This window comes from Jaculus jaculus, chromosome 13 (genome assembly GCF_020740685.1).
Source record: "Jaculus jaculus isolate mJacJac1 chromosome 13, mJacJac1.mat.Y.cur, whole genome shotgun sequence".
Classification (NCBI taxonomy): Eukaryota; Metazoa; Chordata; class Mammalia; order Rodentia; family Dipodidae; genus Jaculus; species Jaculus jaculus.
Window position 1 is genome coordinate 18,607,202 of NC_059114.1, and position 24,659 is coordinate 18,631,860.

The 24,659-nt window shown below is 48.6% G+C and overlaps 1 protein-coding gene across 3 annotated transcripts in view; it reads left to right on the plus strand.

Annotated features, from left to right (window-relative positions):
* Positions 1 to 24,659, plus strand: part of Nos1 (nitric oxide synthase 1) — a 138,494-nt gene that overhangs the window by 61,531 nt on the left and 52,304 nt on the right. For all 3 annotated transcript variants that reach the window (XM_045132966.1, XM_045132965.1, XM_004664148.2), the window contains exons 4-10: positions 5,571 to 5,699; positions 7,620 to 7,765; positions 9,806 to 9,968; positions 11,757 to 11,848; positions 16,119 to 16,260; positions 19,904 to 20,043; positions 23,493 to 23,667. In XM_045132966.1, coding sequence (XP_044988901.1) covers positions 5,571 to 5,699; positions 7,620 to 7,765; positions 9,806 to 9,968; positions 11,757 to 11,848; positions 16,119 to 16,260; positions 19,904 to 20,043; positions 23,493 to 23,667 — 987 coding nt within the window. The remainder of the gene's footprint in view (positions 1 to 5,570; positions 5,700 to 7,619; positions 7,766 to 9,805; positions 9,969 to 11,756; positions 11,849 to 16,118; positions 16,261 to 19,903; positions 20,044 to 23,492; positions 23,668 to 24,659) is intronic.

Here is a 24,659-nt window from a genome sequence, read left to right on the forward strand (position 1 = left end):
TTCATGTAATGTTCATGGATCGCAGGATTTTATTCTTTGACTTGGAATACCCAGCAGTCTAAAAATGGGAAGCCCACTGCTTAGCCTACGGGCTGTACGGAGACACACAGGTCCACGTTGCCCATGGGCCTCGGGCTGCAGACCCCCACCTCGGAACAGGCTGAGAGTGATGTCCAGCTTCCCGGTTATGGGATGGACATCACCGTGTGTGAGCACGCCCGGCTTTTCTCGGGAGCTTGGGTGGCAAGCCTCTGCCTTCAGCAAGCCGCTTGGACAGACTTTGTTGATGGAACCTTAGGACGGTTCACTCTGCAATTTAGCCCTCCCTTAGCGCGCAGCTAGAGCAAGCCAATGTTCCCCCCCACACACACACACCTGAAAGCTCCCATTGTCCTTCCACAGACACACGGGCAGAAAAGGACACGTGAGGCCACGGCCAGAGCCCACTTGTGTCCTGTCCCCAGCATCACAGCCCTTGAGTGCCGCTGATCTGCATTTTGAGCACAGCCCTTGGGAATCCACTCAGAAAAGTCATTTGCATCCTGAACGCAGGGCCCCTGTCTGCTATATTCATCTCTCCATTTGTCCCCCCTCCTGAGTCACCTAATATCACTGCTGGCTAATTAAAACATCAAAGCCAAGTACAACAGCCTGCCGAGGCTTCCTAACGCCGGGTTTCAAGTGCACAATCCAACCAGTTTCAGAGCAGAGGGTGGAGGGTGGGGTGCCCATGCTGGCTGGCGATTACTTGGCTCTTAACCACTGCCCCTCACACATCGGGAGCCTCAGCAGATATTTGATAAGGCCTGTTGATCCTCTGCCTCCAGGCAGTGAGGGCTTGGGGCTCCCCACCCACAGGCCATGCCCCACACCTTAGGCCTGGCCATCCTGAGGCCAGTACCAGGTCTATGACCTCCTCTGGGATTCCTGCTGTCACACAGGTTTGGGGACACCGCTGTGGGCAGCACAGAGTTGCTAGACTGGTTGAGTGACACCCAAGCTTTTTAGGTGCTGCTTTTCCTTCCAACATGCAGGCTGCCTGCCCAGTCAGAGGGACACATTGCTTTAAAGGTGTGCTCTGATGTCCCGCCCACCAGCCAGAAGAGACGGGAGTGGAGGCACACCCCTAAAGAAACGCATAGACGGCTAAGGCTGTAGCTCAGTAGGTAGATGCTTGCCAAGCATGTACAAGGCCTTGGGTTTAATTCCCTGCATCATATAAACTGGGTGCAGTGGTGCATGCCTATAACCTTAGCACTTGGGAGGCAGAACCAGGAGTATCAGGAGTTCAAGGTCATCCTCAGCTACATAACAAGTTAGAGACCAGGGCTGGAGAGATGGCTTAGTGGTTAAGGCTCTTGCCTGCGAAGCCTAAGGACCCATGTTTAACTCTCCAGATCCCACGTAAGCCAGACACACAAAGGTGAGGCAAGCGCAAGGTTGCACATGCCCACTAGGTGGTGCAAGCGTCTGGAGATCAATTGAAGTGGCTGAGGCCAATTCTGTCTCTTCCTTCTCCCTCTTGCTAAGTTAAATTAAAAAATTAGAGACCAGCCTGGGCTACCTAAGATCCTACTTCAAAAAAAGGGGGGATGCTGGAGAGATGGCTTAGTGGTTAAGGCATTTGCCTGCACAGCCAAAGGACCTCAGTTTGATTCCATAGAACCCACGTAAGCCAGATGCACAAGGGGGCGCATGCATCTGGAGTTCATTTGCAGTAGTTGTAGGCCCTGCGTGCCCATTCTCTCTCTCCCTCTCTCCCTCTCTCTCAAATAAATAAAAATAAAGTTTAAAGAGCAAAAAAGATACACAGGATGTCTGTCCAGGCTTTCCAAGGAAGTGAGGCTATTCCTATATAGACTCACTCAGAGACACAAGTCAAATTACTGAGTTCAGCAGGGCACAAAGTAGAAGTGGGAAGCAAAGAGAAGCAAGCCTCTTCGGGCTGACCAGGGTAGCTAAGGATAGTAACTTCGTCCATTTCCTGTTGTTTTCACTGAATACAACAGAAAGGATAGCTTGTAAAGAAAAGAGGTTCATTCGGCTCACAGTTCTGGGGGCTGGGGAGTTCAAGAGCATGGTGCTAGAACCAGCCAGGGCCTCGTGCTTTACAGCAAGAGTATCCCACAGCAAAATGCAGGGGCTGGAGAGATGGCTTAGCCATGAAGGCACTTGTCTGCAAAGCCTAAGAACCAGGTTCAAGTCCCCAGGACCCATGTAAGCCAGATACACATGGTGGCGCAAGTGCATCTGGAGTTTGTTTGCAGTGCCTGAACTCATTTCTCTCTCTCTCTCTCTCTCTCTCTCTCTCTTTCTCTATCTCTCTCTCTCCTCCCTTCTTTCCTCCCTCCCTCCTAAACTCCTAAGTAAATCAATGTAAAATAAACCGTTATTTTAAAAATACAGCAAAGTGCTGAAGGGATGGCTTAGCAGTTAAGGCACTTGCCTGCAAAGCTAAAGGACCCAGGTTCACTTCCCCAGGACCCATGTAAGCCAGATGCACAAGGTGGCGCATGCTTCCAGAATTCATTTGCAACGTCTGAAGGCCCTGGCGCACCCATTCTCTCCCTCTCTCCCCCACTCTCCCTCCCTCCCTCCCTTCTCTCTCTCTCTCTCTCTCTCTCTCTCTCTCTCACTCCCTCTCTCCCTTCCTCCCTCCCTCCTCAAATATAAGTAAGAATAAAATATAAAAAATATAGCAACATGCTAGCTCAGATGCAGCCACAATTCCACTGTGGAATGTCCAACCTCACAACCTCGCATAACTCTGATTATCATCCCGAGAGCCCACCTCCATATGCCAGCCACATATGACTTTGGGAAAGGAGCATCCAACCCACGAACGGTCAGGAGACACATCCAACCCACAGAACCCGGTGCCAGTACTTGGAGCAGTGGCCCCAGCCGCAACAAGAGTAGGGGTTGCGCTGATAACCCGCACAGTGAGAGGTGGTCATGCACAATTAGGAGACAACTCTAGTCATCCCGGAAGAAGGTTAACGGTGGCTTGATCACAGCGGTAGCTGGTAGAGGAGAGAGGTGGGGGATTCTACAGATACTGAGAAGGCTGACATGGATGGAAGTCAGTGAAGGACAGGATGGGGGGTGGTGAGGATGTCTAGGACCACACCCATCTGTGGCTGGTCCAACAGATGGCTGGCAGCGCCTGGCACTGGCATGGATAACCAGATCTGGTCAGAGCAGAGAGACATAGAAGCTCATGTGTCTCTATGCCTTCCGCTCTGGGCTATCACTCTACAGCTGGGGTTTTTTTTTAAATATTTTATTTATTTATTTAAGAGAGAAGCCATATGTGGTGGCTCATGCCTTTAATCCAAGCACTTGGGAGGCAGAGGTAGGAGGATCACTGTGAGTTCAAGACCAGCCTAAGACGACAGAGTGAATTCCAGGTTAGCCTAGGCTACAGCAAGACCCTATCTCGAACAACCAAAAAGCAAAAAGAGAGAGAGAGAGAGAGGCAGAGAGAGAAGGGATGGGCATGCCAGAGCCTCTAGCACTTAAACTCCAGACGTATGCATCACCTTGTGCATCTGGCTTACATGGGTACTGGGAAATCAAACCTGGGTCCTTCAGCTTTGCAGGCAAACGCCTTAACCGCTAAGCCATCTCTTCGGTCCCTCCACAGCTTGCTATTCACCTGCTTCTTGTTACTCATGTCCCAGCATGGTGGTGTGACACTATCACAGAGCTCCCCATCCACTGGCCTCTGCACAAGGTCTTGTCCCTGTGAGGCCTTCACTTCCGTGCCTGGTTCACACTAACTTGTCCTTCTGGTCTTGACCTGGAAGTCAAGAATACCCTGGGCTCAGTGTCTCCTCCTCACGCTTACATAGTCCACTGCAAACCCCAAATGTCCCATGTCATGACCTCCTTTGTACACAATTGCATTGGTCCCTCAGATCACACACACACACTGGACTGTGACCTCCATGGAAGCACACAGCACATAGACATCTCAGGTTTGTCACTGTAGCGTTGGCCCCAGACGCCTCACCGGGCATATGAAACACGCTCAATAAACACATGTTGAGTGACTGGATGATTGAGTGATTCAGAAGGGCCAAGATGCAGCAGCATCAGTGATTAGTCAGAGGCCCGCCGGTGGAGTCCTGGCTCCTGCATGCCGGCTCTGTGGTCCTGGAGAGCTGACTTGGCTTCTCTGTTCCTCTCGTCTGTGAAATGGGAATGGAAATCACAGGATGCTAGCTTTCCAAATCGGTCCTCCAGCATGCACCGTGGCTTTGGTCCTAGACGCAGCTCACTGGTCGTAATTTGGTCCCTTCTGAGCTCCTCAAGCTCGTGAGACACGAACTTGACCTTCCTGACTTCCCCACTCATTCACTGCAACCACACTGGCCTCCTTCGGACTTAAAGAGCTCATCACGACCTCAGGGCCTTTGCAGTCAGCATTCTCCCCTCCACGAAGTCACCATCACCTCCCCACTTTTATATTCTCACCTCCAGCTGAAATCACACCATTTCTGCATTCATTTATTTTGTCTTTCTCTTCCCTCCCCCAACAGTCATGTTCCAGAAAGTGAGGGTCGGCTGTCCCTATAGTATCTACTCATGGAACCTGTTGGTTGTGAACTAGGAATTAGGGTGGGTCACGAATGTGACTTTTGTGAGTTGGAAGTTGCAAGAGCCCTACCTTAATGTCACTGCTCTGCCCTGGCATGGGCGTCCCCAGGATGCTGGCTCACCTTCTCCCTCCCTCCGTCCCTCCCTCTCTTGGCCTTCTCATTGAGGTACACCTGCTGGATCTCTCTTAAAACTGCTTGCCTGATACATGGCACAGCTCTGCCCAAGCAGGTTAGACAGCCGCCCAGAAACTTCTAAGACAGACGTGATCTCTATCCATGAGGTCTAAGTAGATGACCTCCTACCAGTGAGTCTATACAGTGGAAGAGAAAGGAGACTGAAAGTGGTTGGAGCAGTGGAACCAGGGATGATGAAGGGTCTAAGGCAGGGCATTTTCACAAGGCATACACTTACAATTTGGAGAAAATACTCTATGCTTTGAATTCTACCAACTCCAACCTTTCTGTTTTCAGAGTAACCTCCAGAAATGGTTAAGCTTGAGCTGTAGCCAGAAAGCCAAGTAAACCAACTAAGTTTCTACAACCCTAGGGGTCCTAAGCATCAAGAGGTCCATAGTACCCTCTGTTATTCATTCAGCAAACAGGCGCCAGCATCACCCCGCCCCTCACCCGGTACATTCTAGAATCTAAAAAGTTTGGTCTTCATAGTCATAGCTCTGTGGCAGACATCCAAGAAACCACCTTTCATGTCCAGCCTCCTTCTCCGGGATGGAACCCCAGTGGCTCTTCTACAGTGCCTGAACAGTATCTGAGCAGATAGAGGAGCAGGTCTCCAGGGACCTTATACCTGGCTCCCAGGGAAGGTTGGGACCTTCTGTCCCAGCATGCAGCGGGTGACTCGGGGCAAATTCCCCAAAGACAAAAACCTCCAGGTCTCAGTGAAGCCAACTTCACAGCACAGCCACCTCTACTCCCTGCCTCACGCTCCACCTTTCTTCTCTCCCGCAGCCCCCCGCCTCGGGGAAACAGTCCCCCACCAAGAATGGCAGCCCCTCCAAGTGCCCCCGCTTCCTCAAGGTCAAGAACTGGGAGACTGACGTGGTCCTCACCGACACCCTGCACCTCAAGAGCACACTGGTGAGTCTCCCGTAGGCTGTAGCCCAGGCTGGACTCATTTCGGCGTCTACAAAGTTGGGGGGTACGCATTGTTGTGGGGGTACTTGTGTGCATCATCAGTACCACCCCTGGTCATACCCCAGGTGGTGTCAGAGAACCTACCCAAGATACAGAAAGGTCTCCGGGAATTACATCACATCCCCTGGGTTGGGAATGTCGCCCTGTTTGAGACCCATGGATGCCCTCACTCACTCACGTCCAGGTGTTTTACGTACACAGCCTGGGCGGCTCGCCTGGGGCTGTGGAAACCTGCGAGAGCTCTGGTTCTTTCTTTGGTTACTTTGCAAAACCTCTTGAGACTTGGGCTCGGACATAGCTCAGGGTCACTTCCACGTTCTGTGGATCCAAAGCAGCTGGGGCTCAAGGGGTGAGAGGCTGTGCCTGGGGCGCATCGATGCTGCAAGAGCACACCATGACGAGGGAGCACGCAGGGAGGAGGAAGAGCTGAGAGCACTTTTTGCCATCAACCTATCATATGTGTGTCCAAATAAATTAGTGGTCATTTGGTTCATCCTTTTCTTTTTAATTGTATTTATTTATTTGAGAGAGAGAACAAAGCAGATAAAGAGAGAGAGAATGGGCACGCAAGGGCCATCCAGCTGCTGCAAATGAGCTCCAGATGCATGTGTCACTTGGTGCATCTGGCTTATGTGGGTCCTGGGGAATAGAACCTGGGCCCTTTGGCCTTACAAGCAAGTGCCTTAACTGCTAAGCCACATCTCCATCCTGGTTCATTCCCTTTTAATCAATGTAAAATGGGAAAATGCTCTGAGCTGAGCCTGGTGGTGCATGCTTAGGACCCCAGCTCTTGGGAGGTAGAGGCAGAAGATCAGAAGTTCAAGGCCAGCCTGAGCCGCAAAAACAACAACAACAGAAAACTATAGAGATAGATGTATAGCTATAGAGGATGTAGATAGATATGGTTGATATATGTGACACAAATATATAGATATGCATATGCTACAGATATAGATGATATTGATGTATGTAGATATATAGGTGGCATAAATATATAATATATATATGCTATAGATATACACAGGTGTAGATGTGAATGATACAGATATGTGTAGATATATAGAGGGTATAAATATATATTATACATACTATATATAGACAGGTATAGATATAGATATATGTAGATATATAGATGGCATAAATATATACATATACTGTAGATATAGACAGGTATAAATATAGATATATAGATATACAGATGATATAAATAGATAATATGCATATACTGTAGATATAGACAGGTATAAATATAGATTATAAAGATGCATATAGATATACAGGTGATATAAATATATAATATGCATATACTATAGATATAGACAAGTGTAGAAATGGATGATATAGATGTATGTAGATATATAGATGGCATAAATATATAATATACATATACTATAGATATAGACAGGTATAAATATAGATGATATAGACGTATGTAGACATACGGATGGCATAAATATATAATATGCATATACTATAGACATAGACAAGTATAAATATAGATGATATAGATGTATGTAGACATACAGATGATATAAATATATAATATGCATATACTATAGATATAGACAGGTGCAGATATGGATGACGTAGAACTAGATTCTGGAGTATAACACCAACGTTTCCAGTTCCTAGTCACAAGGCCCCTGCTCCCGTAATGAACCAGTGCAAACACCTTAGGCGCCTTAGCAAGCAGCTTTTGAGCTTACCTGACCTTGACCACATCCAACAATGATTTGATTCTGGCACCAAGAAAAATCCCCTTTGGAAAAGTGAAGGTCAGATCAACTTGACCATCAATCCTCGGGCCCAAGACCTACGAAATGCAAAAAGGCCAGGCCCTAGCCCACCTCTCTTGGCCCCCAGGAGACAGGATGCACAGAGCATATCTGCATGGGCTCCATCATGCTACCCTCCCAGCACACACGGAGGCCCGAAGACGTCCGCACAAAGGACCAGCTCTTCCCCCTCGCCAAAGAGTTTCTCGACCAGTACTATTCATCCATTAAAAGGTAAGTCACTGCTGGCTCTGGGGACCCTGGGGTTCCTTCAGTATATTCCTTTACATAGCTTCTTGTAAGCCTTAAACTTGACATAATGTTTACAAAAATAATAATAAAAGTAGTACCAGGGCTGGAGAGATGGCTTAGTGGTTAAAGCATTTGCCTGCAAAGCCAAAAGATCCTGGTTTGATTCTCTAGGTCCCATGTAAGCCAGATGCACAAGGTGGCTCATGCATCTGGAGTTCGTATGCAGTGGCTGGAGGCCCTGGTGTGCCCATTCTCTTCCTCTATCTCTCTCTTTCCCTCCCTCTCTCTCTTTCTCTCTGTCTCTAATAAATAAATAAAAATAATTTCTTTAAAAAAAGTAATATCATATGCCAGGCATGGTGACACACGCCTTTAATCCTAGCACTCGGGAAGCAGAGGTAGGAGGATCACCATGAGTTCAAAGCCAGCCTAAGATTACATAGTGAATTCCAGGTCAGCCTAGACCAGAGAGAGATCCTACCTCAAAAACAAAAACAAAAACAAAAACAAAAAAAAACCAAAGGGGGAAAAAAATCATACAATAATGTTTATAGTAATAATGTTTATAAAATTGAATACATAGCCAGTATTTAAGACTTAGAAAAGTTTCCTTTAAAAATCAGAATCTGGCCAGGTGTGGTGGCATATGCCTTTAATCCCAGCACTTGGGAGGCAGAGGTAGGAGGATCACTGTGAGTTCAAGGCCACCCTGAGACTACATAGTAAGTTCTAAGTCAGCCTGGGTTAGGGTGAGACTCTACCTCGGGAAAAAAAAAAAACAAAAATCAGAATCTGCCAGGAGTGGTGGAGCACGCCTTTAGTCCCAGCACTTGGGTGGCAGAGGTAGGAGAATTGTCGTGAGTTCAAGACCACTCTGAGACTACATAGTGAGCTCCATGTTAGCCTGGACTAAAGCAAGTCCCTGCCAATAAATAAATAAATAAATAAATAAAAATTGGAGTCCTAGTTGGAGAAGTTACTCAGTGGTTACAAATGCTTGCCTGCAAAGCCTGACGGCCCACGTTCGATTCCCCAGTACACATGTAAAACCCTTGCACAAACTGCTGCATGCATCTGCAGTACATGGCTAGAGGCCCTGGCATGCCCATTCTCTCTCTCTTTCTCTCCCTCCCTCCCTCTTTCTGTCTCTCTCAAATAAGTAAATTTTTTTAAAAAATAAAAACTAGAAATCAGATTTCTAGTCTCTAATGAATGCCAGCTGGCAGCCACGCGTCCCCATCCCTGTCAGGTGACCATTGGCTACAGCAGAGTTCCAACCGTCCCTGTGGACAAGGCCAAGCCGGCCTGTCTGCCCCGATTCCCACACATCCCGTGTGCACCGAGTGGACAGCCTGTCCACCTGTCATTCATACCGCTTCACTGGGAAGTCAACTCAGGATTTGGTGTGGCCCAGTCCTCTGGTAATAACTTGTTCCTTCCACCAGCCTCTGCATCAGAGGAAACCTCATTGTGTCCCTGTGACAAAATGCCTAAGGCAGCAAACTGAAAAGAAGAAAAAGTTTAATTTTTGTTTCTGGCTCATGGTTTTGGAGGGCTCAGTCTCTGGTCATGTGGCCCCAAGGCCGCAAGACCTGTGGTAAGTTAGGACATCATTGTGGGAGTGGATGGGAAAGAAAGCAAGCAAGACAAGAAGGTCTGGGCTCCCAATATCCCTTTAAAAAAAATATATATATATATATATATATATATATTCTTATTTATTTATTTATTTGTAAGGAGAAAGAAAGAATGAGCATGCCAGGGCCTTGGTCTCTGCAAACGAGCTCTTAGATGCATGCACCACTTATTGCATCTGGGTTTACATGGGCCCAGGGGAATCAAACTCGGGTCATTAGGCTTTCCAAGCAAGAGCCTTAACCACTGAACAATCTCTCCAGCCAGCCCCCCCCACCCCCGCAATATCCCTTTTGAAAGCACGCCACCCCAAGGACCTAGCTTCCACCCACTGGGCCCAGCCTCTCGAAGGAAAGCTGTCTCCCTGATCCTTCCCTCCTCCCTCAGGTTTGGCTCCAAGGCCCACATGGAAAGGCTGGAGGAGGTGAATAAGGAGATCGTAAGTACCAGCACCTACCAGCTCAAGGACACGGAGCTGATCTACGGCGCCAAGCACGCCTGGCGGAACGCCTCGCGCTGCGTCGGCAGGATCCAGTGGTCCAAGCTGCAGGTAAGCTGGCAGGCTCGGGTGCCCAGGGGTCCCTCTGGTGAGGGGACGAGGAGAGGGGCCCAGCTAGAGTTTCAAAAGGAGTCAGATCTGATGATGACCTCTCAGCCGGTACCTATACCTTCCCGCCTTCCCAGACCTTATCTTACTCAGTCACTGCTGTTCTTCATTAAATGAGATGTGCTTGTCTCGGAGGAGGGGGGTAAGGGGGGACTTGGGCTGTCCCGTTTGCCACAGAGCCTGTCACTCCCTTTTGCTTGCATCTGCCTGAAGGGGTTCGTTTCTGTGTCCCCTGGTGTGATGGTTTGTTTGTTTTTTTTCCCCCTACAGCATTGTGTTATGCAGCAAGTAGATTATCAGGATGAAGGTCTCTTGTTTGTTTGATTTTTTTAATTATTAATACATACACTCAGTTTTGGTTAACCCTTCCCTTTCTCTGCCACATTTCCCTGACCCCCACCCTACTTCCACCCTTCACCCTCAGCATTCCCACCTTGACTTTCATATTGCTTAAGTCCTTCTACTTTCCCTCTTCCCGGAAGCCTCATTTTCCACCCCCTCATGGGCTCCTTTCGAGTGCCCTGGCATCTGCACACACATAATAACACACACGTATAAACTTCTAAGCTAGGATCTTCATATGAGAGAGAACATGCAGTGTTTGTTTTTCTGTACCTGAGTTACCTCACTTAATTGTCTTTTCCAGTTCCTTCCACCTTGCAGCAAATTTCATGATTTCATTTTTCTTTTTGGCTGAATAAACTTCATAAAAAGGGCTGGAGGGATGGCTTAGCGGTGAAGGTGCTTGCCTGCTAAGCCTAAGGACATGAGTTCAAATCTCCAGGTCCCACGTAAGCCCGTTGTACAGTGACGCAAACCCACAATGTTACACATGCACACAAGGGGGCGCACGCGTCTGGAGTTCATTTGCAGTGGCTGGAGCCCCTGGCGCAGCCATTCTTTCTCTCTCTCTCTCTCAAATTAAAAAACTCATATATATGAATATATATTCATATATACATATATGAACATATATATATGTAGATACCACATTTTCTTTTTTGAGAATTTCATTCATGTAAGTCATGTATTCTGATCATATTCACTCCCATTACTCATTCTTTCTCTCTCTCTCTCTCTCAATCTCCCCCCCCCCCTTCCCCTTCCCACTCCTGCTATTATTCCCAATGAACTGCCAAGAGCTCCTCTGGCTGGAAGAGGATATTGTGAGCCCCTCCCCCATCCATCATAAAATGTTGACAGGCTCAGTCAGTCTTGTACAGGGAATCACAGCTGCTGCGCAGTCATGAGTGTCACAGTCACGCCGTGCCGTGTCCCAAAGCCCTCCCCATCCTCTGGCTCTTGCGTGCTTTCTGCTCCTTGTCCTCAGTGTTCTCCAAGCCTTGGATGGGACAATACAGCTATTCTGTTTAGAGCTGAGAACTGGCGTGTGTGTGTGTGTGTGTGTGTGTGTGTGTGTGTGTGTGTGTGTGTGTTAAATTCATAAAATGCCTGGTAACCTCACAGAAGTATAACCAGTCCATTACAGCTCCCTCCCTTTAGTCACTAACCCTTTCTCATAATCTTGCTTACTTTGGGGGTATATTTCTAGGTCTAATTAAACTTGGTTATCACCATAGGGAGGAAAAAGAAGATATAAAACTCAGGGACAAGGTGCTCACTAACCCAATGGGACGGCAGCCCCCCCCCCCCCGTGGGCTCAAGAGTTCCCTAAAATATGGGGCTGCTGGGGAGGGACGGGGACAGCAATGTCACCTTGAACCCCTGCAGGTGTTTGATGCCCGCGACTGCACCACGGCCCACGGAATGTTCAATTACATCTGTAACCACATCAAGTATGCCACCAACAAAGGGAACCTCAGGTGAGCTGTCCTGCTGAGCAGGGAGGGCGGGTCCTTCTGGCGTGATGTGGCTCCACTGCCAGGGAAGGGCTGCCCCTCCTTCTCAAAGAAGCATCCTGGCATGTGCCCTTCTGCTGGGTAGAGCGGGCTCCAGTGCAGTTTATCAAATGTCCAAAAGCACAAATCACAGCTTGGAGGACTCCCAGTTCCCGGTCACCAGTGAAGAGGGCAGGGGCACTGGTTCAGATTCTCCAGTTTTTTAAAAAAGGCAATTTCTCCCTCCTCCCACTGGGCCAGGCCTCGGGCTTTCTAGTTCTGCCATGCCAAGCTCACCCTGGACTCCGTACAAAGAACCAAACCGCGGGGAGCCAGCCAAGGCAGGAAAAGGCACTGTAGGGCCAGCGGCTTCTCCACGGGGCTGGGCTGGGCTGGGCTGGGCTGGGAGGGAGCAGCTGGACCTCTACCCAGATGGCCGCTGCACTTGTCAATCCTGCTCATAGCATCTGTTTCCAGCCGCTGAGGACTTACTCAGGAACACCCGCGGCCATATCGGGAGACATTCCCACAATCCCCCACTTCGGGCTGCCCCAAACTCACACAGGAGATGTCGTCTATGCGCTTTACGGGTGAATTTTCTTGAGCACTGCTCGCCAGCTGCCTGAGTCATCTGGGTATGAGGAATTCACATTTCGGACTCTTTCCCAAGCAACCTCCTCACCCTGAGAGAACATCAGAGAAATCTCCAGCATACCCTAAAATCACGAGTGGCAGGCCCAGCCACGGTCAAGCCCTCGTGTTGCCCGGGGGACTCTTCTGATGGTTTTCAAATAGAGCTGTGAGCAGGATATAGGAGGAGGGCACCCCAGGCTTGGCAGTGCACCCCCGTTTTCTTTCAATGATCTGTTAGGAGAAATGTTCGTAAGAGCTATTTAAAATAAATAGAATAGGGCTGGAGAGGTGGCTTAGCGGCTGAGGCGCTTACCCGCAAAGGCAAAGGACTCGGGTTTGAATCCCCAGTGCCCACGCAAGCCAGATGCACAAGGTGGTGCATCTGGAGTTTGCAGTGACTGGAGGCCTTGGTGCACCCATTCTCTCTCTCACTTGTTCGCTCGCTCTCTCTCTCTCTTTCTCTCTGTATGTGTGTGTGTGCACACACGCATCTGCCGCCTTCCTCAAATAAATAAAAATACTTCTAAAAGTAAATGAAAGAACCAACTCTGTGTGCAGGCAAGGGCAGTTGCGCAGGGGGCACCCTGCATACATAAGGAGGCCCAAGGAGGACATGGACTATCCACCTGCCTGCCCTTGTCCCTCCCTGTCGGGTCGACTTCACACAGTGTCTCTCACTGAACCTAGGGCTGCTGTTTTCGGTCAGACTGGCTGAGCAGCACAAGGTCCAGCAATTCTCCTGTCTCCACTCCCCACAGGACGGAGGTTACTGGCGCATGTGGGCACCCCGGGTGTTGACATGTGTGCTGGGGAATTGAAATGAGAGTGATTCCGACCCTCTCGGGTGTTCCAGCTTGCACAGTGGGAGCTCTGGCCTGCTGGGCCATCTCCAGAGCCTCCCTGTAGGATTTTTCTCGCTTTTTTTCTTTTTTAGTGTCGTATACATGTGTGTGTGTGTGTGTGTGTGTGTGTGCGCACACACACACTCCATTCTGCCTCTCTCTGCACTAGGGTTATAGACCATGCCTTGCTTTTTTTTTAAAGCAGTTTTTCATTTTTTTAATTGTGTTTATATTTAAATATTATTTATTTGAGAGCAACAGACAGAGGGAGAAAGAGGCAGCAAGAGAGAAACAGAGAGAGAATAGGCGCACCAGGGCCTCCAGCCACTGCGAACGAACTCCAGAGGCATGCGCCCCCTTGCGCATCTGGCTAATGTGGGTCCTGGGGAATCGAGCCTCAAACCAGGGTCCTTAGGCTTCACAGGCAAGCGCTTAACCACTGAGCCATCTCTCCAGCCCCCATGCCTTGCTTTTTAATTGGTCTCCAGTGCTCATGCTTTGTACAACTAACCCTGTTTCCCTCTGCGCCATCTCCCCAGCCCTTCTTTCTTAAGTCTAAAACCGTGTATTTGACAACGATGCGAATCACAAGAGAATATCGACCATGTGTAGAAACAGCTTGTACTCCAGACACGAAGGAAGGCCAAAGAGAAGACAGGAGAGAGCTTACATAATTCAACAGCCGGTGTGCTCAACCTGCCCTGGGGCGAGCGGAGCGGCTGTGGGGAAGCAGGGCAGGAGGGCTGTGCCCACACTCTCTGTCTCTGTGGGCCTCGGTTCTCACAGGGAGTAAACATCACACCCCACTCACGCTGTGTGGTTCTGGAGTGTCTAAACATGCTTCTAAAATATATATGTACACATCACACAAACACTTTCTCCCTGTGGGACTCACCCAAAGATGCAGCTACGTGTTGTAACGCCAGGGCGAAAACTCCCTGGCTCATCTTGTGTTTGTTTCCAGTGTGGTGCAGACGGGTTTTTGCTCAGATACTGTGAGATTTTCACCCTCTGGACTCACCCCTCCCAGGAAGCTGACAGCCCACCCTCGCTGTATTAAATGCTGCGCTCTCTTGCATAGAGGTTAAGAGCTGCAAAATGCTTTCATCAAGAGGGTTCAAGGGCCGGAGAGATGGCTTAGCAGTTAAGGGTGCATACCTGTGAAGCTTAAGGACCCAGGTTCGATTATCCAGGTCCCATGTTAGCCAGATGCACAAGGGGGCACATGCGTCTGGAGTTCCTTTACAGTGGCTAGAGGCCCTGGCATGCCCATTCTCACTCTCTCTCTCTCTCCCTCCCTTTCTCTGTCTCTAATTAATAAATAAAGTAAAAAAAAAAAAATCTTGTAAAAAAAAAAAAAAAGAGGACTCAAGGCTGAGGAGCTAGCTCCCTAGTTAAAGGCGCTTGCTTGCAAAGCCTGCCGGCCCCTCGAGTTCCCGGAACCCACACAGAAAGCGAAACGCAAAGTGGCGCCAACGTCGGAGGTCTCAGGGCTCCTGAGGCAGTGGGAGGTGGAGCCAAGGTCACCAGGCCAGCTCACCTGATGTGCCTTTGTGGCCTGGCTGCTCGTGTGTGTAGTAAGAGACCACATAGCAAAGCAAAAGAAGCGCAGACACCTCACCTCAGAGCGGCTCCTGTGGCCTCCACATGTGCGCTGTGATGCACGTGCACGCGCACAGATGTGGCCTCATGACAGTAGAGGGGATTCCAGCGAGGGATGATGGACTGTGTTCCAAGAAGAGCAATGACCCTGAGTTGGACTTACTATATGCCCCATGCTGGGGCTGAGGCAGGAGGACTGGGGCTTGCTAGCTCGCTAATCTAGCCAAACTGGTGAGCCCCACGTTCGGTGCAAGACACTATTTGAGAAATAAAATGTGGCCGGGCGTGGTGGCGCACGCCTTTAATCCCAGCACTCGGGAGGCAGAGGTAGGAGGATCGCTGAGAGTTCGAGGCCACCCTGAGACTATATAGCAAGTTCCAGGTGAGCCTGGACTAGTGTGAGACCCTACCTCAAAAAACCAAAAAAAAAAAAAAAAAAGAAAGAAAGAACGAAGGAAAGAAAGAAAAGGAAGAAAATGTGGAACCTAGGGAATGGCTCAACAGTTAAAAAGACATTTGCTTGCAACACCTGCCAACCCAGATTCAGTTCCCTAGCACCCACATAAAGCAAGATGCAAAAAGTGGTACAAGCATCTGGTGTTGGTTCGCAGTGGCAAGAGATCCTATCATGCCCATACACACACACACACACACACACACACACACACACACACACACACACGCCTTTAATCCCAGCACTTGGAGACTGAACTAGGAGGACTGCTGTGAGTTTGAGGCCAGCCTGAGACCACATACTGAATTCCAGGTTAGTGACTCCAGCGAGACCCTACCTCAAAAACAAACAAACAAAAATAAGATGTGGAGGTGACGAAGCCATCCACCATCAACCTCTACTGTCCATATGCGTGTGCATACACACGCATACACACACACACATGCATACGTACATTTGCTCATACTCATATGTACTTACATCACACCTACATCCAAAGAAAAAGAAAAACGTTCTCACTTACAGACATCCCCCTGCATTTTGAGAATCCGGGGTTTCGAGGTAGAAAGACAAACACCTTTCATCCCACAGCCGCTCCATCGGCCCTGGGGGCCTTGGCAATGCACTCGACCCCCTCCAAACCTCAGAAAGCATCTTTTCTAGGATGCTCTAGAAGTTCAAGTCCCACTCTGGTGACATACGTCCTCCCTCTTTGTCCCCACAGGTCGGCCATCACGATATTCCCTCAGAGGACCGACGGCAAGCACGACTTTCGAGTTTGGAATGCCCAGCTCATTCGCTATGCCGGCTACAAGCAGCCTGACGGCTCCACCCTGGGGGACCCGGCCAACGTGCAGTTCACAGAAGTATGTGAGGGTACCTCCCTGCCCCCCCCCCCGACTTCCTCCTGGGACCTCAGTACCCTGGCCGTGTTCTTTCATCCTCAAACTTTTTCTCATTTAACATGATCACCCAAGAAGGATCAGTGAGGACAGGGCACAGTACGCGTTCTCCCAGACCTGCTCCTCTATCGGACTGTTCTTAATTAACCCCAACTTTCTTCTCCTCATGCCATGACTCATCCAGTATTTCCAGTGGGCAATGTCCCATCTCAGAGTTGAGAAAACTGAGTCTGCCCAATGTCAAATGAGTGATCCAGGGCTGCTAAGTGAGGAAAGAGACACGTAGAACCACAGGGCAGAGGTTCATCCCACTGGGAGAGACGCAGCTGGAAGAAGCCGGGTTGGCATCGCCCAGTGTGAGCTGCTGAGACGGCTGACGCACATGGTTCATTCGTGTGTTGGACAATGATTTGAGCTGCTATCCTTTCTTGCAGCGAACTTGACCCTCTGGGCACCAGCACACCAGGAATGCTGCTAGCCAGCATCGTAAAAGCTACCAGGAGTATACCAATACCACCTGACGCCCTCCCAGGGTCCCTTCCAAGATGACTGGTACTAAGCTAAGGGATATGCCCATAGGGACCGTGCTCACAGGGGCACCAGAGCAGACCCATGCCCAAAAACCCCTTTTACTTCATACCACTCCTACCCAGCTGACCTCTTTTGTCCTTTTCACACCCCCTCCTCTGCTCCGCTGGCTTCATTTGCATATGGCTTTTCTTATTGAACTGTGATGGTCCTGAGGAGGGTTGTAACCAGGGCAACCAGGAGCCGCACCTGTGCGCTCTAAGGCTTAGCCAGATTCCCCGCTCCACTTGGCTGAGCGCTAACCAAGCACTTGGCTGACCTTGCCTCAGACTCAGTAGAACATGAAAGCACATCACAACCTCTTCCTCCCGGTCTGCTTCCAGAACTTTCAATGACCAGGACATGTTTCCCCTGAGCCCAAGTTGCAATGCCTCTATCTCCACCCCTAAGCCTATCACATCGTTTTATACCCAGATTCCTCATTCCCTGTGCTGCCCAGTCAGCAGCCTCCAGCCCTGTGTAGCTGGCCAGCCGTGAGCTACGCGTGCAGCTGGTCCCAACCAAGATAAGCTTTAATGGAAAACAGCCCGCCAGGTCTCCAAGACGGGGCACAAAAGCACACACACACACATGCACACACGCACACACACACACCAAAGAAAGAACTCATTAATTATTATATGGATTGTATGTTGAAATGATGAAAAGTAGAGAAGGTATATATTAAAGTTTTGGCAAAATTGTGTATGTGTATATATACACATACATACATATATATATATGTTTATTTTTTTTTTCAGACAAGCCCAACAGACTACCTTTTTTAATGTGAGAGTGAGAGAGAGAATTGGCACACCTGGGCCTCAGCTACTGCAATCAAACTCCAGACGTGTATGTGTGCGCGCGCGTGTGCGTGTGTGTCCCCTTGTGCGCATGCGTGACCTTGTGCAACTTGCATCACTGTGCGCCTGGCTTACGTGGGACCTGGAGAGGTGAACATGAGTCCTTAGGGTTCACAGGCAAGTGCCCTTAACTGCTAAGCCATCTCTCCAGCCCTATATGTTTATTTATTTATTTGAGAGCGACAGACACAGAGAGAAAGACAGATAGAGGAAGAGAGAGAGAATGGGCGCGCCAGGGCTTCCAGCCTCTGCAAACGAGCTCCAGACGCGTGCGCCCCCTTGTGCATCTGGCTAACGTGGGACCTGGGGAACCGAGCCTCGAACCGGGGTCCTTAGGCTTCACAGGCAAGCGCTTAACCGCTAAGCCATCTCTCCAGCCCCCTATATGTTTAATTTTAATTTTGTTAACACAAATGCACAGCCCTCTCTTCCAGTGGAACATGAAGTAGTTACTTCTGGAGGCAGATATGTATGATCGCGGCACAGGAACATAGACTTAGCCTATCCTAAATATCATGTTCTAATGTGATAACCATTGCATGAAGTTTTTATAGGGACAGAACAAAGAAAGTTATACATCAGGCCTTTTATTGTTTTTTAAATACATCAGTGAGAAGACCTGGTAGGTGGGTTACAGAAAAGCGAGGAAACCTCTGCTACACACTTTAGATGATCTCTCAAGACAGCCTTAGCTTTGGGTTAGTGGAAGCTAGTGATCTGACTTACGTAACAGTCATAGGCTGGACTTAGGTCCAGTATGGGAGCGGGAAATGAACAGCTGTTTAGGGAGCTGAGGTAGCTCGAGATCATGTTGGCTGTAGATGTGCAAATTCCAGTTGTCCACAACTACTAAATCAACCAGCCTTGTAGGATGTTCAACAGGTGCGGGCTTTTTTTTTTTCTAGGAACTTAGTTCACAGTATTAAACATATCATTAAAATATATTTACCTTAATACTTTTATCATGATTCATGCATAATGGTGGATCATGCTTCTAATCCCAGCGCCTAAACTAAGGCAGGAGGATCATGAGTTTGAGCTACATAGTGAGACCTGGACTCAAAAACAAAAACAGAATTTAAAATATCAAAAATATTAATAAATTAATGTTGACATTTAATGTGTTTCATTTGTTTTATATCACATAGACTATAGACATTTATTTGAAAAATAAATATTTTATATATTCAACTTTAATGTCCAATTAGAACACAATAAACTTTTATATTAATTAATACTTGTATAAGGTATGATATTATTAGATTTTTTTTTTATTTTTTGAGGTAGGGTCTCACTCTGGTCCAGGCTGGCCTGAAATTAACTATGTACTCTCAGGGTGGCCTCAAACTCATGACAATCCTCCTACCTCTGCCTCTCAAGTGCTGGTATTAAAGGCATGAGCCACCAAGCCCAGCTGAGTATTAGATTTTAAGTTCATAATTTAAAATAAGTATATAGGGCTGGAGAGATAGCTAAGCAGTTAAGGCACATGCCTATGAAGCCTAGGGACCCAGGTTTGATTCTCCAGGTCCCACGTAAGCCAGAATGCATATGGTGACGCATGAGTCTGGAGTCTGTTTGCAGTGGCTGGAGGCCCATTCTCGTTCACTTGCTCTCTGTCTCTCTCTCTCTGTCTCTCTCTCTCTCTCCCTGTCTATAATAAATAAATCTTTAAAAAATAAGTATATAAATAAAGTTAGTTTCACCTCTTGTTTTTGTTAATGGGGCTACTAGAAAATTACAATTACTTATGTGGTTTTTGTGGGCCAATGAGATAATTGTGCTAACACAGGTATTGTATGTGGTCATTCTTCATTCAGTGGGTTTCTTTGTATCTTGAGGCATTTAACATCACACACACACACACACACACACACACACACACCCAAAGGGAGATGCCACTATTACTGACACTCAGCCCTCATCTCTTGGCAATGTCCAGTGGGCACTGGGGTTCCTCTTCAGAAGACAGCTGCTCTGTGTCCTAAGCAACCTCTAGAAGTTGAGCTGGCTCCGTGGTAACGTCAGGGACAGCCTTGGAAAGGAGGGGACATGACCAAGATCCCCCAGGGGCTTACATAGAAACCTGTGCTCTCCCGCAGTCCTCATACCTGCTGTGGCTGGAGGGGTGTTTGGAGGGTCAGGGGCCAAGGGGTGACCAGGTGTTCTGTTTGCAGATATGCATCCAACAAGGCTGGAAACCTCCAAGGGGCCGCTTCGACGTCCTGCCGCTCCTGCTCCAGGCCAATGGCAATGACCCTGAGCTCTTCCAGATCCCCCCAGAGCTGGTGCTGGAAGTGCCCATCAGGCACCCCAAGTAAGAGGGACTGGCCCAGTCGGGAGGGGTCCTCCCAATGTCCCCATCGCCCTTCTCATGCTCCAGCTCTGTGCAGTTCCAACAGACAAAAAGAGGGCTCCATTCCTAGCACAGCTGCAGCGTGGGGCAAACGGGCTCCTTCTTGACCAGACTGAGCCATTAGACCCCCCCCATTCCTAAGGAACCCCAAGACCTGCTCTTTGCCCAGCCCTCGAGGTCACAAAAGCAGAAGCACCCACTATCTTACTGCAGATTAAAAAAATTCGACCAAGCGCCCTTAGCCACCGAGCCCTCTCCCCAGCTGACAGATGTATGCAATAGAGGAAGTCACCTAAAATTACTGACCCTAGGAGAATCAAGTTCAAAAGAAATACAGAGCCCAGAAGAAGTGGTGAGGGCAGGCTAAAGCCAAGGCTAGCAGCTCTAGCAACATTTGCACTCTAAGATGAAGGAAGGGCTGCAGAGATGGCTTAGCAGTTAAGATATTTGCCTGCAAAACCTAAGGATCTAGGTTCAGTTCCTGAGCACCCAGGTACACTATATGCACAAGGTGGCACATGTGTCTGAAAGTTCATTTGCAGTGGCTGGAAGCTCTGACATACCCATTCTCTGTCTCTCTATCTGCCTTTCTTTCTTTCTTTCTTTCTTTCTCTCTCTCTCTCTCTCTCTCTCTCTCTCTCTCTCTCTCTCTCATAAATAAAATTTAAATTTAAAAAAAGCGTGAAAAGCTAGGCATGGTGGCTCACACTTATAAACCCAACATTCAGGAAGCTGAGATAGGAGGATCTCTGTGAGTTCGAGGCCAGCCTGGGCTACAGAATGGATTCCAGGTCAGCCTAGACTAGAGTGAGACCCTACCTCAACGAAACAAACAGCAACACCAAAAGAAAAAAAAAAAAAAAAGAGTGAAAGACAGCCACAAGGAGGTGCTAGACGAGAGGCAAAATTGAGGAAGGTTGATAAAGAGAACTCAATGATAAGTAATATAAAAATGCCACAGATCTTAAAATTCACGTTGTTTTTTCAAGCCATGATGAACTATATCTCAGCATTTTAAATGAAAACAGGATGCAGCTCAGACCTGACATTAGGGTGAGACAAGAAAGCTGAGTCACACAATCAGGAGCCTGTCTATTTAAAGGGTTTTATTTTTATTTTTATTTTAAAAAGCAGGGCTGGAGAGATGGCTCAGCAGTTAAGTGCATTTCCTATGCAAACGTGAGGTCCAGAGAGGCCTGAGACCACCAGAATTTGAAATTCCAGATCCCACATAAACAGCTGGGTGTGGTCATGTGTGCCTATAACCCTGGTCCCACAGGGGAACAGAGACCTGAGAGTCATTGGAGCTCCTCAAGTTCAAGAATCAGAAAAGAGACTGTGGCTCAAAACAAGACCAAGCAGGGCTGGGGAGGTGGCTTAGCGATTAAGGCACTTGCCTGTGACTCCTAAGGACCCATCTTTTACTCCCCAAGTGATGCAGTCACAAGGTCGCACACATGTGCACAAGGTGGCGCACACATCTGGAGTTCAATTGCAGTGGCTAGAGGCCCTGGTGTGCCAATTCTCTCTCTCTCTCTTATAAAAAAAAAATACAAAAAGGGCTGGAGAGACGGCTTGGCAGTTAAAGGTGCTTGTCTGCAAAGCCAAAGAACATAGGTTTGATTCCCCAGGACCCACATAAGCCAGATGCACAAGGTGGTACATGTGTCTGGAGTTCGTTTGCAGTGGCTGGAGGCCCTGGCATGCCCGTTCTCTCTCTCTCTCTCTTTCTTCCTTCCTCCCTCCCTCCCTCACCTTCTCTCTGCCTCTTTCTCTCTCTCAAATAAGTAGATAAAATTTAAAATTTTTTTCAGGGCTCGAGGGATGGCTTAGCCATGAAGGTATTTGCCTGCAAAGCCAAAGGACCCAGCCTCGATTCCCCAGGACCCACATTAGTCAGATGTACAAGAGGGCGCACGCATCTGGAGTTCATTTGCAGTGGCTGGAGGCCCTGCCACGCCCATTCTCTCATTCTCTCCCCCTCTTTCTCTGTCAGATAATTAAAAATATAATAAAAGTTAAAAAAAATTAAAGCCGGCTGTGGTGGTGCAGGCCTTTAATCCCAGCACTCGGGAGGCATGGGTAGGAGGATTGCTATAAATTCAAGGCCACCCTGAGACAGCATAGTTAATCCCAGGTCAGCCTGAGCTAAAGTGAAATTCTACCTTGGAAAAAAAAAAAAAAGAGACCAGGCAGAAAAGAGATGGAGCAGGACACCCAATATTTCACTCAGGCCACCATAGATAAGCATCCCACACTGCCATAGGTACACATAGGAGGCACCACACTACACACACACACACACACACACACACACACGTGCACACACACACGTGCACACACAGAGACAAGCAAAGAAAAAAAAAGCAGGGCATTAATTTAAAATATTGCATGCATGGAAAACGGTGTTGACCTTGACCGCTAACTGAGTCTCTTGGTGCCTCCTTAAGTCTTGCAGCCAACCCTAATGCTTCACTTTCCATGTCCAAGTCTTACCCCTGGGTGAGAAGCAGGTGTCCCGCTGCCCCTGACATTCTGGAACACCTCAGACTCCTTTCAGACTCATTTCTTGGCCCATTTAATACAGTTTCTGGTCCCCATTCCAGTCACTCATTGGGCTAGCTTTGGGGCTGCCGACTATGTCCCCACCTCTGTGGCTTGACTGTGTCAGAGGAGAAGAGGGCTGAAGAGATGTCTTAATGGTTACGGTGCTTGTCTGCAAAGCCTAAAGACCTGGGTTCCATTCCCCAGTATCCACATAAACCACATGCACAAGGCGGGCTTGTGCATCTGGAGTTCATTGGCAGTGGCTAGAAGTCCTGGTGCACCCATTTCTCTCTCCCTCTCTCCCTCTCTATCTGCCTTTCTCTTTATCTCCCAAATATATAAATAAAAATACTTTTAAAAATTTTTTTAAAGATGAGAAGAGCTGAGACACACAATTCCACAAATACTCATTTAATTCCAAGTAAGTACAGAGAAAGAAAAATGTGAAGTCACCTGGAACTAACTGGGCAACAGGGAAGGTTTCCCAGAGCAAGCAACATCCTAGGTGAGAAGTGAGCACAGGGAAGATGCAGAGCCCAGAAGAAGGTCCCAGGGAGAAAGATCCGCCTATGCAAAGGCCCTGGGGTAGAAACCAGCTCCGTGGGTGTCAGACAGCTGCAGTGCTCCATGCCTCCTCCTGGACTCGCTCCCCCCCCGTGGGCTTGTGATGGTAACCCAAGAAGCACATGCCAAAAATGCATCTCCTCGGGCCCCAGCTGCAGAACTTGTCAGTCCACAGAGTTAAAAGCTGGGCCCCAGGAATCACGTGCGACGCGGAGCACCCAGTCTGACGTTACGCCACCCGTGTCTGTGCTCAGGAGACACCCGCCCCATGCTGAGTGGGGCTGCGTGGCTCTCCGCAGGTTTGACTGGTTCAAGGACCTGGGACTCAAGTGGTACGGCCTCCCCGCCGTGTCCAACATGCTCCTGGAGATCGGCGGCCTGGAGTTCAGCGCCTGCCCCTTCAGCGGCTGGTACATGGGCACGGAGATCGGCGTCCGAGACTACTGTGATAACTCACGCTACAACATCCTGGAGGTGAGGTCCCAACACGCGGGGCACAGAAGTCGGTCAGGGGGACACCACGCTGCAGCTCTGCGGCGGGTTGCAAAGTGGCTGGGACAGAAGTACAGATTGAACACAGACCCTTGAGCATGCTAGGTGAGTTCTCAGTCTTGAGGGTTTATTTTTGGAATTTTTTAGGGGTTGTTTTGTGAGCAAATTTGTCCCAATCTGCAGTCTGCAGCTGTTGGTCTTGTTTCAAAAGAGGCTGTAGAGAGACAGAGACGTTCAAGGAGGGGCTCTGGCCACACAGCAAACCAGGTGCAGAATTGAGGAAGATCAGAGCTCAGAGCCAAGCATTATTAGGCTTATGTTGTTAAAAATCCACTGGTGCCCCTGGGCATGGTGGCACACACATTTAATCCCAGTATTCAAAAGGCTAAGGCAGGAGTATCAGCCTGAGATACATATGAGACACTGTCTCAAAAATAAATAAATAAATAAATAAATAAATAAATAAATAAATAAATAAATAAAACAGAGCTGGAGAGATGGCTTAGTGGCTAAGGTGCTTCCCTGAGAAGCCTGAAGACCCACATTCAACTCTCCAGAACCCTAGTAAGCCGGATGAACAAAAGTGAGGTTAAACGCAAGGTCGCACGTGCCCACCAGGTGGCGCAAGCATCTGGCGTCTCATTGCAGTGGCTGAGGCCCTGGTGGGCCAATTCTCTCTCCCTCTGTCTGTCTCTCACTCTCTCTCTCTAAAATAAAAAAAATAAGAGATTTTTTTTTTTAATGCAAGCAAAATAAATCCCACTGGTGTCACCATGGAAAACAGATCCCAGGGTCCTTGCTGGGCCATGAAGTCACCTGGGAAGCTTCATGGTTCCAGGCCTCTCTTGGCAGGATGCTGTTTACATTGGTATGGGGCAGGGCCTGACATAGGCATTATTCAGTCCTCCCAGAAGATTCTACTAGGCAGACACCAGTGTGCACAACCCCCTGGCAGGCAGGAGAGAACATTCCAG